We start from the raw sequence: 14,094 nt of genomic DNA on the forward strand, positions 1-14,094 counted from the left end.
CATTTATTTTGCCATTTTGATTCGGCATACCGGCAAATTGAAACTTCGAGACTTATAATGATCAAGGATAGACGTAAAAATGGTTGTAATAAAATGGGAATTCGCGTTGTTATTAATTTATTTTCATGGTAAGTAAGCAGTGTCATGTGCTGATGTACCCTCTGTTTATTTATAGTTAAGCTAAGCGCTATATATTTTGTTATAAGTTTTTGTTGTTAATCTCATTTTAAGTGAACTATGTTCTTATGAGAAATAAAGTTCTTTAAACTCATGTAACATTGTTGAAATTGTTCGAGTCTTTGATATATGTTAATGATTCTATTCTATTGTAATAGCTACATATTTTTGTATTTTAGAGTGTCATTGCCAAAGAAGAATAATTGATGGTTCTATCGTAACATCTGACAAACCTTATGTGGTGAGTTCATTCTGCAATGACGGGAGATTTTTTACTACCAATGTTTACTAAGACCGACCCTAAAATACAAATGCCTAAAGTAAAAACATGGGTGGGTTACTTTATTGAGCATGAGCACGTAAATGTCGGTCCTGCGCCTAATCTCTCTCAGGTCTTGTCTGATTGCCGTCTCATTAGTGGGTTACGAGTGCGAAGGAATTGGTAGCGTCCTTGTGTGTACACAAATGTTTGTGCCCTATAATATGTCCTCCGCAGATGGTTGATCTCCTTAAATGAGAGCAGCCGCCGTAGCAGACAGTCGGACTTGACCTGGTTTTAAATAAATGACTTTTTTCCCTTTATCTTTGTCCCCATCTTCATATGCATATAATAATACCGATGACCCCAGGTATATCTAGTAAGAGCCACAATGTCAGATCGAAGGTATGATTCTTGGATTTGTGGCGGCGCTCTGGTCACCAAAGAGTTTATCATAACGTCAGCAGCTTGCGTTGAAGATGTCAAATACATGTATGCTATAGCTGGATACGACACATATGTTAACGACAAGTTTATACCTTTCAACGACTGCACCAAAACTATGAGGAAAAGAATCGTTTATACGTGCGTCCCCGTGAGTAAGTACTTATCAGAGAAATTAATATAAAGTAAATTATCATCTGCCGAACCTTTTCCCAACTATGTTGTGGCGGCTTCAAGTATGACCAGATGTAGCTGGAACCAGCGCTTTACAGCTATTAATTGTCTAATCTTAGTTACCCAACCAACCTGATACCCTTGGGTACGACGGGCAGCCGGGACCCACCAAAACGTGCCCTACCATTCGTCATGATACCATGGTATTTGATAATTAAAACATTTAACTTTATTTTCAGGCTACGAATTTTCCTACGACGAATTAGAAAAGTGGTCTTACATAGACATAGCATTGGTTAAAGTGGAATCGCCTTACAATTTAGAAGATGCTAGGTTCCAAGTAATGTGCTCCTATGTACCGCAAATAATCACTATAAATTTTGATGTTAAACGTCAAGCGCCAAATACTGATGCTATTGTGATGGGGTGGGGACATAAGCAATATTGGCGAAAGGTACTTCAGGAAAACAATTATTGTCACCCTCATTTGTTACTTTTACACATGTGTATACTTATGTTGTTACCTTTCTTCGTACTTATATTTTGTCTGTTGTCTCGTTTCGTATATTGCAATGAACACCAAGCTCGTAGCTTTCATTAATCTACATTTCTCTTTTTCTAGCGAAGTGATAAAATGAATTACAACCAAAAGTCTCTTCACTACACCCCAGTATCGTTAATGGAGAAAGAAGAATGTAAAGCTGCTTATACAAGCTATCCTGAAGTGTTAAAAACTATAGATAAATATATGATATGTTCAATGCTGCCCGGTAACCTAAATGATGAGGGGACACCCATTGAGACAAAACCCTCCTTAGCTGATGGTTGTGTTACGTCTAAACAAAGGTTGAGTGGTGCTGCTGGACCTTCTGTAAGTAACTTTATATTTAACTGGATAAATAAACCGGTTAATCATAGTCATTATCATCATCTATCTATGTAGTTGACGGATCATCAAAATAAAAAATCGTCTATTCAAAGTTGGCGGTAAAACAGTACTTTTCGAAAAGATACAGACAATTACCTACACACTTGAGTTTATTAGAATAAATTATATTTAAAGAAATCGACTTTCGTTTTTAGTGTGAAGTTGAAGTCGTTGAAGAGGAATATCCAATGGAAAATAATCCTGTTGTATTAGAAGTAGATCCTGGAAAAGATGCCACACGCAGACAGACTAGCTTAAATGAAACAAATGATCATGGTTTCACAAACCAAACCCATTATAATAATGGAACTAATTTCGAAGATGGAAATGATGAGAGTGATGAAGTGAACGGAAGAAGAAATGGCATTTGTCAAGTAAGTAAGTCTTCTACTTCGTGAATTAAACTCTTATACTAAAACAATAATTGTGTTCGTGCAAAAGAGTGTAGTGGTATATTCGAAATGAATTCGTGTGTTCTCTGTTACTGTATTGTATAGTAAAGTGGATAGGTGATTTCTTTCTCAGAATGACCATGGCGGACCACTTGTCACTTGGGTCGGGAGGAGAGAGGTTCTGATTGGCATCGCTTCTGTGTTTAAAATAACTGCAGATAATGAATGCGTTGGACCTTTCCTATATACCAGCACAATGTGTAACGGCGCATTTATAGATTGTGTTTTGAATGAAAAGGCAAGAGGTAAAAATAATGCACCCGTTCAAAATCTGAGTCACGTCCCGTAAGTATCTGGCCTCTTTCGCATTTCAAAAACTTTAAAGTAAATAAGCTTGAGATTTGGAATATTTATGATATCGCATCATTCTTAAACTCTTTCGACAGTCGAGAACTTTGTGACAGTCCTGCCAGCGTAAAGGGTTTTGATATAATTGAATCCTATGTTTCATGGAGGGATCATCCGGATGGGTAAGTTAATTAAAAAAAAAACACTGGTTAGAAGAAATGTATCTAAAATATATTGTCTCATACATAGAACTGTATCGCATTTTAAATAATTGCAGGCCTGCAGAAAATGAACTCGGACGAAAAAAGAAAAGAGTTGATAAGTATGCTACACGTAATAATACGGCCAAGAATAAACGTCTTGATCCCAGCAATCCATTAAGCGACAGATTTAAACCAAAGATAGGCTTTCCAATAATAAAAAAACGACCACCTAAACATAAACCAGAAAAAAAAGCAGGAACTGAACCACACACAGATAGGCTTGATATTAGAATTGGGCCTCCTCCACTATTAAGTGATAAGAATAAACCAAAACCTAAATTAGACAGTGAAGGGAGCATGGCAGCTCAAAATGATGAATTTTTGAAATCAGCTCAAAATGCTGAATTTGTAAATCCAGCTCAAAATGATGAATTTCTGAAATCAGCTCAAAATGCAGAATTTGTAAGTCCAGCTCAAAATAATGATTTTTTGAAATCAGCTCAAAATGCAGAATTTGGAAATCCAGTTCAAAATACTGCATTTGTAAATCCAGCTCAAAATCCAGCTCAAAGTAATGCGTTTGGGAGACCTGCACAAACCAATCCATTTGATCCATTTGCTAATATTCCGTATCATAGTGATATTTTTTCGAAGCCTGCAAGGACGAATGTTGCTCCCGCACTACCCCCTTTAAATAATCCTGCGTTAGGAGCAGCAGTGAATGATCCAAACGTTATGCAGAGTCAGTCTAACTCTGATGCGGGGGAACTTAAAGCGCGACCAATGCGTCCTCTTCGCAACGCTTAAAGCTTTTGTTATTTGTTAAATGATATCAATAAATACTTTAAAACAATGCTACCATCAATTTATTTACCTTTTTCCCAACTTTGTCATTCATTTAAAATAAAATTGTCTGTGTACTATTATAGTATATTGCTTTACTTCAAATTTTATGAAGATTTTATTATAGGGAAATCATAATAGTTAGCTCTTTTAGTAATACTTACTAAATACCTATAATTCATTATTCATAAATACCTATGTAATTGCATAATCAGTGATCTGAAAATTATGCGACATAGACTGAAAAAGATTCACAAATACTTTATATTAAAAAATACGAGCTATTCTGGTCTAACTAAGTAGGTCAAATATTATTTTGAGTTTTATTTCCTTGATAAAGCTTACTACGATATTGAAGATGCTATACTATTTTTTTTTATCAACCGTAATCTATCTCTGTTAATAGAACACTTAGTATACTAATATGTGAATCTGAGAAAAATATCAGCAAAATGGCGTTCAGCTAAAGTTCTATCTCCTTCCAGATAAAAATCCAAAAGAAACACTATTTGTATTAACGAAAAAGAGTATTAACACACACCGTCAAATTAAAATTTTAATTAAATCTCAATCATTTTTCCAAGGCCAGTTTTCAAAATGGTTGGTTTTCGATTAAGTGTCCTGTTGCTTTTTGTAATTTTCGATGGTATGTTAAGTGTCCTTGTCAAGTGTTGTGTTGACGGTGTTTCGTATAACAAAACACTCACGTGATGTAGACAAGTTTAAAAATATCATTTATTTATTTATTTTAGTTTCGCTTTGCACTAGAAGGATCCAGGAAGGTGAAGTAGTAACATCACAAAAACCTTATGTGGTGAGTAAAGATTCGTTAGTGAGGACAGGCCCCATTGTTTCTGCCTAACCTCTTCTTGCTTTTGAATCCACGTGTTTGTCATTTTCATGAAATATGTTGTGACGATTGTAAAAGATAATGTTCAGACATTTGATATTCCTAGCTAAGCTTTTTCGAACGATGTACAAACATTCGCAATGTTCGTTGATACATTTGCAGGTATACATTGTAAAAGCACCGACGGCATCGGTCAAGTATGACTCCTGGCTCTGCGGAGGAGCTTTAGTCTCAAGCCTATTCGTGGTCACGTCAGCCGCTTGCATCAAAGATGTGAATTACTTGTATGTAATAGCAGGATACGATAAATACGTAATTGACGATGAAATTGAACTTGATCCGTGTACTAAGGAGAAAAAAAAGAAAGTTATATACACGTGTTTTCCATCTGGTGAGTTTTGTATACACGATATCCTCTCGTCTGTGGCGGCCATTTTGCGCGATTCGGCGCATCTGTGTCAGCACTTCGTGGGTGGTCCGCGCGATACCGGCGCGTGTATTTAAAATTACAATATCTCAAAAGTCTTAATAAAAGCTTATATAAAGCTTATATCTTTGAAATCGCAAAGAAATAGGCTAACATAAAAATATGTATTAGTCCAGTTTCAATTTGTAATGTATAATTAGTCCTAATTTGAAATCACGATGAGCTATTATTTTCCCAGTTCAAACTGATCGATATGGCAGCAAACCTTTAGGACGAAACAAGGTGGTTGCAAAACAGGTGCAATTTATAAAAAATCTTCTCTACTTACTTACTCTTGGAGCCTAATGGGTGCTAATCCCAGAAAAGTACCATAAATGAAAAAGCAAATTATTAAAATTTATAACATAACACATAGGAAACACTATTCATACATTCTACTTTTTCAGACTACGAAATACATTACGATAAATTAGACAAATGGGCCCTTATAGACATAGGCGTGGTGAAAGTGGAATCCCCATACGATTTTGCAGACGAATCATATAAAACAGTATGTTCTTACATACCGTCGGTGATTCCCATCAGCTATGAAGCTAAGTACCAGGAACCAGGTACTGATGCTATAGTCATGGGATGGGGACATTTGTTACTTTGGCGAAAGGTACCACAATAATTAATATTTACTTATAAACACTTGACTAACATCTGTGTAACTTTTTTGCAGTAAAGTATAATACATTAAAACATTAAATGTGACAATCCCACTGCTTCGACAAAGCATATGTCTTCATTCGAGTTGCATCTTTACATGGTCATTGCAGTAGCCGGATGGTCAAAAATCCTATGTCCTTCTCCTGGGTCTAAACTAACTCCCCTCTAACTTTCAGCTTAAACAGTTCAGCCATTCTTGAGTTATAAAATGTGTAACTAACACGACTTACTTTCATTTGTTTAGAAGAAGAAGATATTATGAAATACGATGTAGTCATTATCTGCGTTCGAGGGAGTCGGTCATCCAGATACAAACGGAGCGCCAAGCGACGAAATAATAGCATTAAGAGAATAAAGATAATTATAGGGTTTGAACATATAATAATTAAACAAAATAACACTTTCAGGAAAGTGACACAAAAAATCTTAATCAAAAACAGTTAAACTATGCTCCTGTCGTAATCTATGATAAGGAAAAGTGTAAGAAACATTATGAAGATTATCCAAATATGGGCGATGTGATCGACAAGTATATGATATGTTCGATGGGGGGAGGTAACATAAATGACGAGGGGGAAGCTATAAAAGTCAATGAAGACAGGCACGAAGGATGCCGTCCACCGGCGTCAGACCCCAATGTTGATAAGAGCTTATCCTTGAAGTATGTAGAGGCAGACTCAGTAAGTTTAATTTCGAAGTTCACTACCTGACCTTTACTAACATAAGTAAAAATAAAACCGGCCAAGCGTGTCGGGTTACGCTCAGTGGAGAGTACCGTAGGTCCCCGATTAAGTCTCATAATTATCCCGACCTCATCAACTCAGAAAAAATCCTAACAGCGCGAAGTAGCCCAAAGTTCAGTGATATAAGTTTACTGGAAAATGGTAAAAACTATAATTTTTGGATTGCGTGAACCGATTTTAATGATTCTTTTTTTATTTCAAAGTTCAGATTCAGAATTATAAAATAAACTAAGTCTTTATGTATTCTACATTTGAGCTTTTTTTCATATTTCTTAAACTACTACTGATTGAGTTATTTGCTGTTTCCGCGATTCTGATCAAAGATGAAAAAATAAATTGGTTATTCTTGAAAAATATTCAAATTAGCTTTAATTTAAGGAATGTTCAGATGGAGAGCTCAGTGAAGAAGACAGGCGCAGACGAAATAATTACTCTAATGATTCCCTTAGTCACGATATGGGCACAATGAAAAATAACAAAACTATATTGAAGAATATATCTAGTAATAACGGAAAGTCGGTGTCTAACAAAGCAAGTTTATCCAACATAAGTACATCATCCGCAAATAAAACTCACAAACAAACACGACGTTCTGGCATTTGTCAGGTATGTTTGTTTATTATTAAACTAGCTTTTTTCTAACTTTCCGCAGCCTGAAGAAAGGTAGTCCATGTCCTTACTCAGGCTGTATCAAATTTTATTTAAATTGGTTCGGTAATTTAAACGAGGAAGTCTGACAGGCAGAGCTATTTTTACATTTGTAATGATAGTAAGCATAATCATCTGTTTCTGCTAGCTTAGGTATTTCTGAATTTAGACGTTTTAAAAAAATTGGGATTACGCTATGTTAATAACGAATCATCAACAACAAAATTAGATGCAAATTAGTGCTACCGAAAAGACAGAATTAAAAGATCACTAAAGTTATTTTTTATGTCGTAGAATGATCATGGAGGACCCTTAGTGACCTGGGTAGGATCCCATGAGATTTTGATCGGTATCGCTTCTGTGTTCAAAGTATCGCAAGACTCAGAATGCCAAGGCCCCTATTTATATACAAGTACGCAGTGTAATGGAGCCTTTCTAGATTGTGTATTAGAACGAGCAGAATGGCCTCAATCATCATCCAAAAACAGGAGTGCTGGAAGGTGAGTATAAGTTTACTTTGTCAGTCCCTCTGTCTTCTTCTTCTGATTACTGTTACTGTTACACCCTCTTTGTCGTCCCACTGCTGGGCACAGGCCTCCTCTCACACAGAGAGGGATTGAGCATTCAACACGCTTGCCCAATGCGGCTTGGTGATTTCAGACTTTATAGTCCAGGTTTTCTCAAGATGTTTTCCTTCACCTTTTGACCAGCCATTGGTGTCCAAGATATACTTATAAAGTACATACAAACTTAGAAAAGTTATATTGGTACTTGCCTGACCTGGAAATGAACCCACACCATATTCGAGAGGTTGGTCCTTTACCCACTAGGCCACCACGACTTTTTTCTCAATCTCACAGATTGCAAATATATAATCAATCCAATCTACAGAATCTTATAGATTAAACTCAAGACGATATTCCTTAAATTGAAAGTCCTTACAGGACATTCATTTATTACCTGACTATGTGACGAGTTTGATGTGGTGTAAATGTAATGTCTTCATTCTTTTTTGTACCTACTTCTCTTACTCAGTTTAAAAATTAATTCGCTTTTATAGAATTACATGTTAGAAATGTACGTTAAAAAAACCTTCTTGGTAGTAAAACAGTCCATAGCTTAGTTATTATAAAAAAACATTTTCTTTATAGTCGACGGGCGCTGTGTAAGAAGGATGTAAATGATCCGGGACAAAGTACGATTGAAAGACACATATCATGGTTGTATCATCCACATGGGTAAGTTATAGCAAATATTACGTTAGGTCACATAAAAGAAATGGTGCTATTATTCCTTGTACAGTAGTAAGTTTCTCTCATTTAAAAAAGATTGAGTAAAAAGTAGTTGTCGAATTTTGTTCGGTGACGTCCTAAAGAATAAGATTCCAAAAGAATCCTAACCGAATTTATTTGGATCATGTATGTGAATCCAGTATTCTTTAAATTTCACAATTATATTCAATTATTTCCAGAGCCGCAGATAACGAAGTAGAAAAGAAAGGTGTAGGAAGTGATGCAGTAACTGTGTCAAAACCTAAAAAATACGGGATATCCGCACCAACTACTACGGCGTATCCGTCAAATAGAGGAAACCCGGAGAGTCTAAGATACCAACAAAATGGTGGATACGCATCAAATATGGCACAAAATCCACCTAACGACGGATATGTTGCCGATGGAGGATATCCGCCAAATGGCGGATACCCACCAAATAGTGGATACCCAACAAATGAAGGATATCAAGCAAATAATGGATACCCACCAAATTATAGAAACCCACAAATTGGAGGATACCAACCAAATGAAGGATACTCAGCAAATCAGGGATACAATCCAAATGGCGAATATCCACCTCCTGAATACCTACCAAATGAAGGTTACCCGCCTTCAAATATGGCCTATCAACCTAACGGTGGATATCCCCCTAATATGGCACCACCTTCTATGTCAGCAGCAAATCAAATGCATGGCGATAATATTAACAATTTTCCACCAAATATCAGGATGCCAGCTGAAGGCCAAACATTTAATAATGGATTACAAAACAGGTATCAGCCAAATAGTAGAAATCCACAGAATAGTATGACAGCAGAAAACAGTATGCCCGGTCACAGTGGTATGAGTCCTTTATTAAAGCGACCACAGAAGCCCTTATATAAAACCCAAAATTGAGTAAAATTAAATCGTTATGTATATTTTCACGTTTATAAATTATTTTTTACTGTTTTTCTGTCTTATTTTGATCATTACCCAATTTACATCGAAAAACTCTCGTAGTTCGACAGTCTTATTAATAAATCATATTTCTCATGACTTTATCAGAAAATTCACAAAATAATAGAAACAATTAAATTGTTCATTCAACTGCAACTTTCATAAACGTGCTGCCTGCCCTTGAGTATATATTGACGATATCTTTAGTGGTGCACTTTTGATATTCAAAGTATGATTTTAAAATGGTTTCTGTGAAGTTAGATTTAGTGTTATTGTTAAATATTTTTCATGGTGAGTTGAATATTAATTATATCATTTGAGTGATCCTTATGGGTTACGTGGTGAATGTGTCTTTGGTGGTAATCGATTAAAATACGACTACTGGAATATTTTACTTAGTTTACTTGAACATTTTATGGTATTAATACACTAGCAAAAAAACTAAAAGGCGTAAAATGCTGACACAGTCACCTTTACAACTGCTTTATGACTAAAGAAAATAATATTGTTCGTGTAAGTGGTGTAAGTCGCTTCTGTTCGTTATAGTGTATGAATGCAGTAGAAGAATCACTGGTGGTGAAGTCGTGACTACAGAGAAAAGATATGTGGTAAGATATATTTGCCAACTTTTTTTTATTTCTGAATTTTAGTCTCAGTGTGGTGCTACTTGGTTTATATTGCAGACTATCATACTTTATTTTCTATACGTCATCGTTATTTCAGCCGAAAGATGTCCAATGCTGGACAAAACCCTCAAGAATTCACTGCTTCCCGGCAACCCTGACCATATAATGTTCTATTATAGTATATTCTTATATATCCCAAAGATTTTCCAAGGAATTATTTTGGAATAAAATATGCATCCATAATTTAATTCCAGGTTTACTTATTGAAAGCGCCATTATCAAACAAAATATACGATTCCTGGGTATGTGGCGGTGCTCTGGTGTCAACTTTATTCATAGTAACATCAGCAGCTTGTGTAGATGATGTTGAGTTCCTATACGCCATAGCCGGTTACAAAAACTACGTACCAGATACGGAAATAGAAAATAACGAATGCACTAAGGCGAAGAAAAAGAAAGTGATTTACACTTGTATCCCAATGAGTAAGTAATTCATGAAGCACTAAATGGTAATTACGGGTATATCAAGTCTACTTCCAGAACAGGCTGACTTGACAACGATAAGCCATTTAAATGGCGTCACAAATGTATTAGGGACAGCTAATAATGAGTCTTTAGACATAGACCCCAATATGGTAGCTAGCGCTGTCCCTTGAACTAGCTAAATGCAATCAAAGGAATTGTCGCAATAAGATCGGATTCTGCCTTTATGTAATGATAAGGGTCTTCACAGTCGTTACGGGAAGTTATAAGCCGGCAGGTTTGACTACCACTCTAGGGGTATTGGCTTGCCCGGATAACTGGGTTTAAGAGATTAGATAGACAATCGCTCCTTCTAAAGCACTAGTACTGAGCTACTTCCAGTTTGACTGGAAGCTGACCCCAGCGGAGTTGTAAAAAGACTAGGCTGATGATGAGGGGCCTTCACAGTGTCATTTACGTAATTTACTATTAACCTCATGTTTTATTTCCTTTTTCAGGATATGACTTAAAGTACGATAAAATCGAAAAGTGGTCTTTCATAGATATAGCTCTGGTGAAGGTAGAATCTCCATATGATTTCAATGACGAATCATATAAAGAAGTTTGTTCTTATATACCAGCTGCAATTCCAATTAATTATGAAACCAGATTTCAAAACCCTGGTACTGATGGTTTGGTGTTTGGTTGGGGACATACAGAAATATGGCGAAAGGTAATTTTTGCAAAAGTTTAAGATCAGTCAACAAAAAAATGCTTTGATTTTGTAGTGAATAGAAAAAAAAATACAGTATCCTATGTTAATAGGAGAAGAGAGAAAACATTCTATAAACTAAGTATACTTATGTTTTTGACCGTTAAAAACATAAGTATGCTTAGTTTATAGAATGTTTTCTCTAAAACCAGATTCTAAACTAAGTCTGATTCACCGATCGGTATCAAAACTCATACATTGAGTCATTAGAATTGCTTGTGCCTGTAGTTGATGATAGCCCAGATAAAATGCAATTTATTATGTATATTGTGGATTTTTTAGCCTGGAGATACAAGAAATTACAACCAAGAAGTTCTACGGTATGCGCCCGTTAAGATACTGGATAAACAGAAATGCAAAACTTCTTATGCTTCAATTGCTAATATGAATGATGTAATAGATCAATTTATGATATGTTCAGAAGAAAGGGGTGAAATGGACGAAAATGGCAATGTTGACATGAATGGCCCAAGTCAAGCCCCTAAGATGAATGGTTGCGGTGGCCAACAGTTGTCAGCAGATGTGTTGACCATAGATGAAATATTAGTGAGTATTTGAAAATAATAACAGTTTTAAAACTGTTGTTATTTTTTAGCCTTTGAAGGAAGCTAAGCACGCAGAATTCGACAATTTTATCGTCCTGTTTAAGATCTAGTTACGCTATTATGACTAAATTCACCGTTTCAAGTTCTACGTAACGTTAACTAACGTATTTTTTTCATAATATATTGTATATATTATGTATACCTACATATATTTATGCAATAATTAACATTTATCAATTTTCTTTATTCAAGTGTGAAGAAAATAGACTATCATTACGCTCAAATCAAAGTTCTAGTTTTTCTTCGATCAAAAACGGAACTGTATTTAACCAAACGCGGAGAGCTGGAATTTGTCAGGTGGGATATTTTTTTTATCAGCTTTGATTCATTTATTATTGGCAACTTTAACCTTTTCAAACTAAAGGTGCTTACATATTATAGAAACAGGTTACCGGTACAGATACCCGTTCCTTTTTGTAAGCACCCTTACACTTATAAGTTCACAAATCTTTGCACACAATATATAAAAATTCAACTGTGTTGTAAAAACTAAAATACTATATGCTAAAAAAATTAAAAAAGTACATAAAATTGCATCAATAAAAGAGCTAGTTAGTTCGGCCGCTGTATTTTGTATCAAATGCACTCGTACATTTGCATTTAGTTGAAGAACTCATAACGGTCAAGGGTTTTGAATATGCTTTTTAGTTAAATTAAATTTAGTGAAATAATTAACATTTCTGTTCTCAGAATGACCACGGAGGTCCACTCGTCACGTGGGTGGGGGCAAATGAGGTTCTCATTGGTGTGGCCTCAGTATTCAAAGTAGATGATGATTCTAATTGTATGGGGCCTTTCTTGTACACAAGCACTCAATGTAATGGTGCATTTCTCGACTGTATACTTGCTGGTTCTAGTAGATCAGGACTGAACGGAGAGTGAGTTGAATTTTTTCCTTAAATCCAACAAGATGATGATATATCTTTTTTTTTTAGTTTGGATGTTAAAGAAGCTTGCGCATGTTGAGGCACATGCGTGGGTTACATGAATTTTAAAAACGTGCGGGTCCAGCGACTCGCTCATGTACCTAAAGCGAAATACCCACCCGCGTGCTCTTGTCACTTGTCACTTGCGCATGTTAACTTGCTACAGCTACATGCACCGTGTGGACGCACCCTTTATAAGCATGTTCATATCAATCAAAGATCACATGCTATCTTTGTCGAACAGACCTGTTGAACCTTTCTTTTACTCAGTGAAACTAGTCTTTATCTGTCAATATTTAAATGAGAATTTTATGTACAACATATACTAATTGATTTTTTGAAATTAAAGGAGATCTCTTTGTGACCTGCCGCCGATCCAGAGGGGTTATGACACATTTGAACGATTTATATCGTGGATAAATCATCCTGCTGGGTACGTTTCTTTTATTAGCTCTTACAGCCAGTTTCTTCATCAAAAGTAAAAGTCAAAGTAATGTCTAAAGTAAAAGTAACGCTCAAATTAGTTTTTTCAAGGCTAAAGTAACAGCAACACTAATAGAAAAAACGAATTTGACCGTTACCTTTACTTTACTTTGACTTTTACTTTGGCTTTTACTTTTGATGAAGAAATTGGCTGTTAGTATATATCACACAACTTATCAATTTTGTAGTTAGCCATTTTCTCTTTGTGTTGTTGTACAGATAGTGAGATAGAAACTAAACAAGCTTTCATCCGCGTTTTGAAGGAATTACCTACATATTATTCTAATGTTAAAGGTATCTTACTGCCAAGTTTCTCTAAAATCCGTCCAGCCGTTTGTACATGAAGAATTAACAAATACACCCAATCACAAACTTTCGCATTTAATTGATTACAGAGCGGCAGACAACGAATTTGATTATGGTAATTCCACTGAAGCTGAAACAGAAAATAGACCAACCCCTCGATATCAGTCAGAGGCTTTTAAACAATTTGTGAAAATGAAAAAAAAATCACAAAACAACACAATTTCAACACGACCGCAGCGACCTCTATATTCCAGACTGAATGTTTAACATTTCTATAACTAGTTATATTTAAAAATTGTAGTTAAGATGTAAGTTCCGTTCTTTTTTCAAATAAATAAGTTTCTAATAAAGTTTATTTATTTACCAGTTTCACTCGCTTACAGAGAGGTCTAATTGGCCAAAAAAACTTACATAGATACCCACATAAAAGGAACCATATTTAAATACTTAAAAAGACCTTCAAGGGGCGGACGGAAATTTTTTTACATATTGTCAACCTTATTACTGTCAATTTTTATCAAAATCCGTTTAGCTGTTTGCGGCTGATGAAGTAC

The 14,094-nt window shown here is 35.4% G+C and overlaps 3 protein-coding genes across 3 annotated transcripts; all 3 read left to right on the top strand.

The window, feature by feature from the left end:
- Positions 1 to 79: 79 nt before the first annotated feature.
- LOC124642027 lies at positions 80 to 3,732 on the top strand. The gene is made up of 9 exons (XM_047180324.1): positions 80 to 128; positions 357 to 418; positions 807 to 1,035; positions 1,294 to 1,508; positions 1,677 to 1,925; positions 2,138 to 2,356; positions 2,508 to 2,719; positions 2,821 to 2,904; positions 3,000 to 3,732. Exons 1-9 carry the CDS (start codon positions 80 to 82, stop codon positions 3,730 to 3,732), a joined length of 2,052 nt encoding a protein of 683 aa, XP_047036280.1.
- A 633-nt stretch (positions 3,733 to 4,365) lies between these two features.
- LOC124641978 lies at positions 4,366 to 9,318 on the top strand. The gene is made up of 9 exons (XM_047180261.1): positions 4,366 to 4,414; positions 4,521 to 4,582; positions 4,781 to 5,009; positions 5,492 to 5,706; positions 6,164 to 6,436; positions 6,878 to 7,105; positions 7,442 to 7,647; positions 8,299 to 8,385; positions 8,619 to 9,318. Exons 1-9 carry the CDS (start codon positions 4,366 to 4,368, stop codon positions 9,316 to 9,318), a joined length of 2,049 nt encoding a protein of 682 aa, XP_047036217.1.
- Positions 9,319 to 9,602: 284 nt separating this feature from the next.
- Positions 9,603 to 13,815, top strand: LOC124641952. The gene is made up of 9 exons (XM_047180219.1): positions 9,603 to 9,651; positions 9,907 to 9,968; positions 10,241 to 10,469; positions 10,967 to 11,181; positions 11,503 to 11,766; positions 12,018 to 12,122; positions 12,516 to 12,703; positions 13,101 to 13,184; positions 13,630 to 13,815. Exons 1-9 carry the CDS (start codon positions 9,603 to 9,605, stop codon positions 13,805 to 13,807), a joined length of 1,374 nt encoding a protein of 457 aa, XP_047036175.1. The 3' UTR covers positions 13,808 to 13,815.
- The last annotated feature ends 279 nt before the right edge of the window (positions 13,816 to 14,094 follow it).

Source organism: Helicoverpa zea, chromosome 23, assembly GCF_022581195.2.
Source record: "Helicoverpa zea isolate HzStark_Cry1AcR chromosome 23, ilHelZeax1.1, whole genome shotgun sequence".
NCBI lineage: Eukaryota > Metazoa > Arthropoda > Insecta > Lepidoptera > Noctuidae > Helicoverpa > Helicoverpa zea.

What these genes read in the sequence shown, in the direction of transcription:
- LOC124642027 (XM_047180324.1), top strand. Translation starts at nt 80, where the DNA reads ATGGTTGTAATAAAATGGGAATTCGCGTTGTTATTAATTTATTTTCAT. An exon ending in CAAAATCTGAGTCACGTCCC is followed by an intron (nt 2,720 to 2,820) that starts GTAAGTATCTGG and finishes CTCTTTCGACAG; the next exon opens with TCGAGAACTTTGTGACAGTC. An exon ending in TGGAGGGATCATCCGGATGG is followed by an intron (nt 2,905 to 2,999) that starts GTAAGTTAATTA and finishes AAATAATTGCAG; the next exon opens with GCCTGCAGAAAATGAACTCG.
- LOC124641978 (XM_047180261.1), top strand. Translation starts at nt 4,366, where the DNA reads ATGGTTGGTTTTCGATTAAGTGTCCTGTTGCTTTTTGTAATTTTCGAT. An exon ending in ATTTGTTACTTTGGCGAAAG is followed by an intron (nt 5,707 to 6,163) that starts GTACCACAATAA and finishes TAACACTTTCAG; the next exon opens with GAAAGTGACACAAAAAATCT. An exon ending in TGGTTGTATCATCCACATGG is followed by an intron (nt 8,386 to 8,618) that starts GTAAGTTATAGC and finishes AATTATTTCCAG; the next exon opens with AGCCGCAGATAACGAAGTAG.
- LOC124641952 (XM_047180219.1), top strand. Translation starts at nt 9,603, where the DNA reads ATGGTTTCTGTGAAGTTAGATTTAGTGTTATTGTTAAATATTTTTCAT. An exon ending in ATTGTTAAATATTTTTCATG is followed by an intron (nt 9,652 to 9,906) that starts GTGAGTTGAATA and finishes TGTTCGTTATAG; the next exon opens with TGTATGAATGCAGTAGAAGA. An exon ending in TGACCATAGATGAAATATTA is followed by an intron (nt 11,767 to 12,017) that starts GTGAGTATTTGA and finishes TCTTTATTCAAG; the next exon opens with TGTGAAGAAAATAGACTATC.